At 43.2% G+C, this 7,177-nt stretch overlaps 1 protein-coding gene across 1 annotated transcript in view; it reads right to left on the bottom strand.

The window, feature by feature from the left end:
• Positions 1-375: 375 nt before the first annotated feature.
• The window catches only part of TAF3 (TATA-box binding protein associated factor 3), a 124,342-nt gene continuing 117,540 nt past the window's right edge, over positions 376-7,177 (bottom strand). The window contains exons 5-7 of the mRNA XM_065665225.1: positions 6,568-6,823; positions 3,322-3,428; positions 376-2,578 (exon numbers count right to left, since the gene is read on the bottom strand). Of these exons, the coding sequence (XP_065521297.1) occupies positions 2,464-2,578; positions 3,322-3,428; positions 6,568-6,823 (478 nt within the window). The 3' untranslated portion in view covers positions 376-2,463. The remainder of the gene's footprint in view (positions 2,579-3,321; positions 3,429-6,567; positions 6,824-7,177) is intronic.

Genomic DNA, 7,177 nt, shown 5'->3' with positions numbered 1-7,177 from the left:
AATGATTCTTTTATACAATAGATTCCTGATGCACACCCCAGTGTAAGTGAAAGGGGAGGCAGGCTCTGCGCAGCTATGGAGCAGGGCTGGCTTCAAACCGATGACCCGGAGGTGAAGGGCCCCTTCTCCCATTACTAATCCCATCAGCCACACAAGCCTCCTGAAAACGGTGCTTTGGGTTTTTACTGCCATTTATAAAACCATAAACCCCGGGGTAGGAAACCAACCCGGCGGCAGCGACGCTCAAGCATGCACAGAAATAGCTGAAGGGCCAATGGGCCAAGTTCAGCCCTCCCGTGGCACCTTGAATAATGGTGTAGATTCGATGAGAGAAGCTCTGATTAATGGAGGGGAGGAGGAAACGGACAAAACGACTTATCAAAAGCTAATTCTTTTATTATTGCAACCAGAAATGACCAAAGACTGTGCATTTTGTATGTCTGCACGTTACACGTGGGAACAGAACCAACCGAGAATCAGGTTTGCAACATCCAACAATTCAAACTGAAACCAAAGGCAAAAATCAAACCCAAGAACCTTCTTGACTGGTAATTAGCAGGGACGGACTATAAATGAGGTGGCATTGAACAAAGAAGGTAACAGTGCACTTTTAATAAACCAATTTCATCCGTATCTGCACTGATACGCAGTTTTAACAAGTTCTATCAGCAAAGCCTCATCTCCCTGCCTAAACTTGGTACTGTTAAAAACACAACTGATTCATTCCCATGAATACCAATTTGGATCATTCCCATTAATATAAATTCGGATGCATTTAGGAAATAACTCTTAATATGTGTGCAACAGGTTGAAGGGTCATATTCTCAAACATCAGCTGCTTCTCACTGGGTGGCTTTGAAGTAGAAATATCCCCAAATGAACCAACAAAGTCTAAAAGCCCTTTGGAAACAAAAGGTGCCATTTTTGCTTTCATGGTTTTAGCCTTGTACTTAATTAGCTCCCCAAACTATTGCGTTACAATATTTAATACTGACTTATTTTATCTCTGCAATTTCCCCCCTCACGTTGAATGGGGAATACAACTCGTATTCGCTTTACTGGTCTCTCCAAGGGGATACAGAAGGCAGAGGAACGCATCCTCTGGCCTTGATGCTATCCTGTATCTCCTCCATCTAAACACGAGCCTGATGCTTTTGGCAAACTACCACTTGTTAAAGGAAAAGAAAGTAAAAAAGCTCAGTTCCAGCTACAGATTAACACACTGCAGCTCCCATTGGAGGTGCAGAGCCCCCTGGCTTAAGCTCGCAATTCAGAAGGCATCTAAGCACATGTATAACGAAGTGTGGGAACAGGCTCCTTGAAGGCAATGGGATTACTCACTTCTTAAGAAGTTACCACATGTTTAAGTGTCTGAATCAAGGCCTACTTATGGTGCTGGCCAACTCCTCGTGCATGCACCACTGGGGCAGATCTCACCAATCCCTTAAAGCCATAGGGACAAGGTGGATGTCACCCGGGTTTTTAACAGCTGCAAGGTTGGTTTTCCTGGGCAAAGCAAGGAAAAAAAGCCCTAAAAAAATCATAATTACAAAAAAAAAAAAAAAAAAAGAGAGAATTACTTTATAAATATCAGGTATTTACACGTGTGAACATCTTTTAATGGGAAGTGTTTTTACACACCAATGAAATGTACAAGCAATGATAAGGTACAGTTGACGAAGACTAAAAAAAAAACCAAACCCCTCCCAAAAAACCAATGTATAAAATATATTACAGGTCCACGGAAATCAATTCACACGGAAGGAAAAAAAAAAAACCCTGACACAATAGAAACTTTGTTTTTTTTCCTTTTTAAAAAATAGAAGATATATCACAAAAGCTTGAACGTGTTTTATTTTATGTTAGTACTAAAAATCAAGGGCAAAAAGCTTCATATATTCTCGTCACAAAAATATTTACCAGCCACTCTTTTTATTTCGGCGTCACGATTATCTGGCTCAGCAGGAGTCGAGGCTGAACTGTACCCAGCCTACAGAAAATCATTCCAGAAGGTCGTCTCAGTTTACAACTTACTGCAAATTTACATTTTCTCCTCCTCTCAGCACCTTACTGCAAAGGTTCAAGAGGGATTAAGAACAAATCGAGAAGAAACAGGGCAGGTATCTGTATTTACAACATTCGTCTTTGTTGCTGCCAAGCCACAGGAGCGGGAGCGGGAGCATGAACTACCGAAGTCTTCATGTCACCCTGTGCAAATTGGTCTCGGTAGGTGAAAGACAGCATCAGAATGTACCAAAATCCAACCCCCCTGGCTTGGATGGCCTGTGAAAAGCAACAGCCCCCGATGGAGAGCATCTCCTCACCCCTGATTCGCTCCAGAGTCATGACCCTGACCGCCGGTGACGGAGGGTGGGACAGGAGCTGGCTGGATTCCTCCCCTGCAGCCAAGTCAGGGCAGAAGGTGCCGCGGCAACCACATGGTATTGGTCCACTGCAGAGTCTTCAGTGTGCCCTGTGCTTCCTCTTCTTGTGTTTCTTATCCTTCTTTTTGTTGGCACACTTGGAGCAGAACCATTGCATCTCTTCTGGGGGTGCAGCTGTAATCCCAACGCAAGGCCTAGGAAGGATGGGAAAATATCTTATAATTTCAGTGGAGTAACGGTGCTGTTGTTTCTTACCCAAAGAAATGAAACTTTTCAGTGGGAGACATTAATTCAAATTAGACCTGTATTAATTCAAATTAATATAGAAATTATATTATCATTATCTTCATGATCGAACAGAAACCGAAAATTACACTTGCTTTGAAACAAATATTGAAAGGACACTCAGAGAAGAAGTGTTATTTTAATAGAAGATAGCAGTGCACTTCCAGGTATAATAGGCTAGATTTAAAATAATATCAAAAGCTTCTTTAACATCTGCAGCAAAACTTATGATTTTACATAGCTGTTTAAGAAAATGCCTAAAAAAGTGATTAATTCCCTCCAACCCTTTTATTAGAGCTGACATTTATATTACTGTTCATACAATGCTTCATAATTTGAAATGTCTCTCTGTATACACGATGCTCATAATCCTGGAGTTCTCACAGAATTACCGGAATCAGCAATATTTCCCAGCCGTTTCCAACCCAAATGCCCATTAATTAAAAAGCAACTCTCCTTCACAGCTTACAATCTGCTGCTTCAAATGCCACAGACACAGAGATAAAAATATCTCCCAGATGATTAAATTGGACACATTAAAACCATTTAAATATTCCTGGCGTCAAAAACCATTACATAAAAAAGAAGGGTTTTTAATAATAGAGCCCCAATCTGCCGAGGAACAGCAGAAGAGGAGGGATGAGCAACTTACCAGTGATACCAATCGTCGCAGTCATCACAACCTATCATTGGACTGCCATCATCTGGCTTGTTACAGCCAGGACAGATCCAGATCTGGTTACCCCACTCATCTCGGATCTGGTGCAAAGAAAAGGGAAGTCAGCTGGTTTTCAGGGCTAAGCAGGCAGCAAAATTGATATTTAATAGTTAATGCAATTCTTGCTTCTCTAACACAGCTATTCGGCAGCCGCCGCTGTTATGAATTCTCTGATCAGAAGTGCTTGGAGTGATGTCTCAATTGATTTTCCTATGGTATACATGACAAAAGCAGGCGTTTTTCTCTACTGTCCTGTAAACCAGTAAAGCCAGTTACATTCACATACAGCAGTCAGGGCTTATGGACACAATTCCTTCTCTGTCTATACTACAGCGACTCTTAAAATTCTACCCTGCTAATGGCAAGAGCGAGTACCGGCAGCCTCCCGTGGAAGATAACAGCTTATATACACATAAAACATCCAGTGCCATGTGTATATATTGCCGTATTACTTATTAGCCAAAGTCTTCAACTGCAGCTAGCTGATAAGATCAGGATATAAAAAAAGTTGTTACTGAGTAACTTTCCATTCCCCCTATGACATTTTTGTGGCAGTTCAATTCACTAAAGGGTAAAGGAAACAAGAAAGGCAGATCATTTACAGCATGAGGCAGCTGCTCACTGGATTTAGCATATTCAGAGCTTTATGATTTTTATGTTTACATCCTGATTTTAAAGCTGATCGATTGCAATAATCATTCCTGTCTGCTTGAATGAGTCTAGAGGGGGGTCGTGAAGATGATGAGAGGGCTGGAGCACCCCTCCTATAGAGCCAGGCTGAGAGCTGGGCTTGTTCAGCCTGGAAAAGAGAAGGCTTTGGGGAGACCTCAGAGCAGCCTTCCAATACCTTCAAGTGTCAATCACTATGAGGGTGCTGAGGCGCTGGCACAGGGTGCCCAGAGAAGCTGTGGCTGCCCCATCCCTGGCAGTGTTCAAGGCCAGGTTGGACACAGGGGCTTGGAGCAACCGGGCCTAGTGGGGTTGAAACCCTATGGCAGGTTGGAACTGGATGAGCTTTAGGGTCCCTTCCAACCCAAACCATTCCATGATTCTATAATCTAATCTCACATCTGCAAAGTCATTTTAAGTTGGTAGAGAAGCATCTGCTGTGCTTGGTGCGAAGAGGTTTGCAGTCATTGCTGTGGGGTGATGCTGCTGGGCAGAGGGAGATGCTGGGCTGTGGTGTGGGCTGTTGGACTGACAACAGCCCTTTACTACCTACTTGAGCAACGTGGATGTACCCACACCATCCACCATCCTCCAGCACAGGCACTGGTGGTGCTGGGTGCAGGCAGCACTGCCTGATGTCCCATTGAAAAGGGACACCCTAACTTTCCCAAACTGCTGAATGAGGATGTTAAATATATTGCATCACTTCTCACTCCCCAGTGAGCCAAGGGTCGTGGAAGCAGAGACACTGTGTGATTGCTGAGTGCTATTTTAGTACAAACCACTGAGAGTTAATGATCAGAGCACACTGACTGAGATGCTATCCTACAGGAAGATCCCACATCCTTTCTTTCTTCTTTTTAAACTCCTGTCCTCCCCTGCAGACGGAAGTTGCACACCTCTGTCACACTGGCTCCAATCTTATCTCTGGACAAGCTTTCCCATGCGACCTGGGGAAAACCATTTCATCATTCTGTGTCCTGGATTCCCTTCATACAAGAGGCTAATAGTAATTATTCCCCAACCTCTCTCTCAGCTTTTGGACTTATAAATGTCTCGTATCAGGAGTCTCTCTGACTGTGCACATAATTGGAGCCTAATGCAGTAAACCCCTGGTTTCAACTGTAATGTTGCAAAAGAAATAACCTGGAGTCTACATGTCCTCTGAGTTCTCTATAAGAGTGTTACCATCAGAAGTACATAGGTAAAGTTCTAGGTTTTCCTTCTTTAAACTAACATAACCTCTAAATTGTTTGCTTTACTGAAGAAAATGGGATGTAGTGCAGTATTCTGGCAATGTTCCCTTTTTAGAGTGCATTTCCAAGCTTGATACATAAGAGTTTCACTGTGTTTACAGCTATGATACAGAAGGTGAGGATGTGTATCCTACACCCTGAAGATATGCACAGCCTATGTGAGGTCTAGTGCTGTAACTAACTCAGGAGTGAAATGTAGCAGCTGTTTAAATAGAAACCAGTAACATGACACCCAACAGTTTAAGTCCAGCAGGGAAGAGCACTTTTTCCATTAAAAAACTCAGGGTAGATTTACATTAGGAATCATTATAAAAACAGGGATTAAAAAAAAGAGGATAAATATCATGATATGCTGCAATTAAAGCACAGGAAACTGTAATAAAAGCAAGTTTTAGCTGTTTCAAATGGTGAGTTTTTAAAGTGCTACCCACTACAGATGAGCAAGGTGTCACCAACCAAGCTGGAACTTGGCCAGGACAGGGAGGATAACGACACTGCTACTGTTGTTAATGGTATCTGCTGCTCTTGAGTGATCAGGAACGGTCAAGACTTCCATTTTACACTGCATCTAAAGCAGAAAGTTTCTGCCTGGAGGTAGGTCCATGTTCTGTTAGAGAATATAGTTCCTACATCATGTTTGATGGGAGACTTCTCTAAAACAATGAAATCTTAATGCCGCCAGAGAGAGGCCACGTTCAGAGCCTCTGTCAAACAGACAGGCTAATGAACTATCTACAGCCTTCCTGAGATGCACAAACATCTGCAATTTCTGTATGCTGAGGAAGGCAGGAAAGAGATTTGTAGCCTCTACACATTTCAAACGAGAGCTAAGTCAAATTCTTGATGTTGTACGAGGTTTTGTACTTTACCTGACTGACAGCAAAATCTATGGCGAGTTTGACATTTGAGGTTTCAATTCAGTACTTACGAAAGCACCTATATAAAAATAGTTCCACCTTCAAAAATAAATGCTCGAACTTAGTGAGCACAGAAACCCAAGGGGAATATAACTGGATTTATGAAAAGTTAAAACATTGAGCTGGGAACAAAGGAAAAATTCAGTCCAAGCAGCAGTGTTTTAATGGTTATTAACCCCTCAAAACATGCATGGAAGCAAGGGAAGGATAGAGTGGCTTAACAAAGAGGAACATCACGAAGTACCATCAGTTTGAGATGATGAGTCACCCAGGAGCTCAACAACTCAAGAGAGGAGTGTCACTGGCACTGGACAAACACGGCAGCGTGTGTAACCTACCACATAAGTACTGACGGTCTCGGTCACCACACTCCTAACCGGAGCTTTGGAGCCTCCTGTCGCCGAAACGGCTGGAGAGGGCGGTGGGATCAGGACCGGTGAGACGGTGGCTTGTGGAGGAGGAGGAGCTGGAGCTGGAGGAGGGGTGACATGAACGGGAGCTGGTACTGGTGATGGAACGGGTGGAGGAGTTTTGGGTCGGCTCACAGGCGTAGCAGGTTTGGCCTCTGGAGCTGGCACCACTTTGCTGATGACTCTGTAGGACCAAAAATGAGAGTTGTTAGAGTTGATGGGAAAACAACAATCAATCACTGACTAGATATAAGGAAAATATAGTACAGCTAATTCACATCACCCTTGAGTCGGCAAAGAGACTGTTTCAACCCAATGCAAGGTCTGTTGCTCTGCTACACCCATCCACTGGACAGGACAAAGCACAGAGCCATTACAAAGTGAACATCGGGCCAGCCTGAACCACTCTATAGCTCCCTGTCATCCAAATATTCTTTGTGGCTTTACTAAACCTTGTTTCGGTAAGTTTTATTACATTAGCTCGGTTTGTGGGAAGTATTAGATAGGGAAGTTAATCAGCTGTGAACAGCGCTGATTT

This window comes from Lathamus discolor, chromosome 1, assembly GCF_037157495.1.
Source record: "Lathamus discolor isolate bLatDis1 chromosome 1, bLatDis1.hap1, whole genome shotgun sequence".
In the NCBI taxonomy this organism is placed as follows: domain Eukaryota; kingdom Metazoa; phylum Chordata; class Aves; order Psittaciformes; family Psittacidae; genus Lathamus; species Lathamus discolor.
This window is presented reverse-complemented; position numbering and strand designations above follow the sequence as displayed.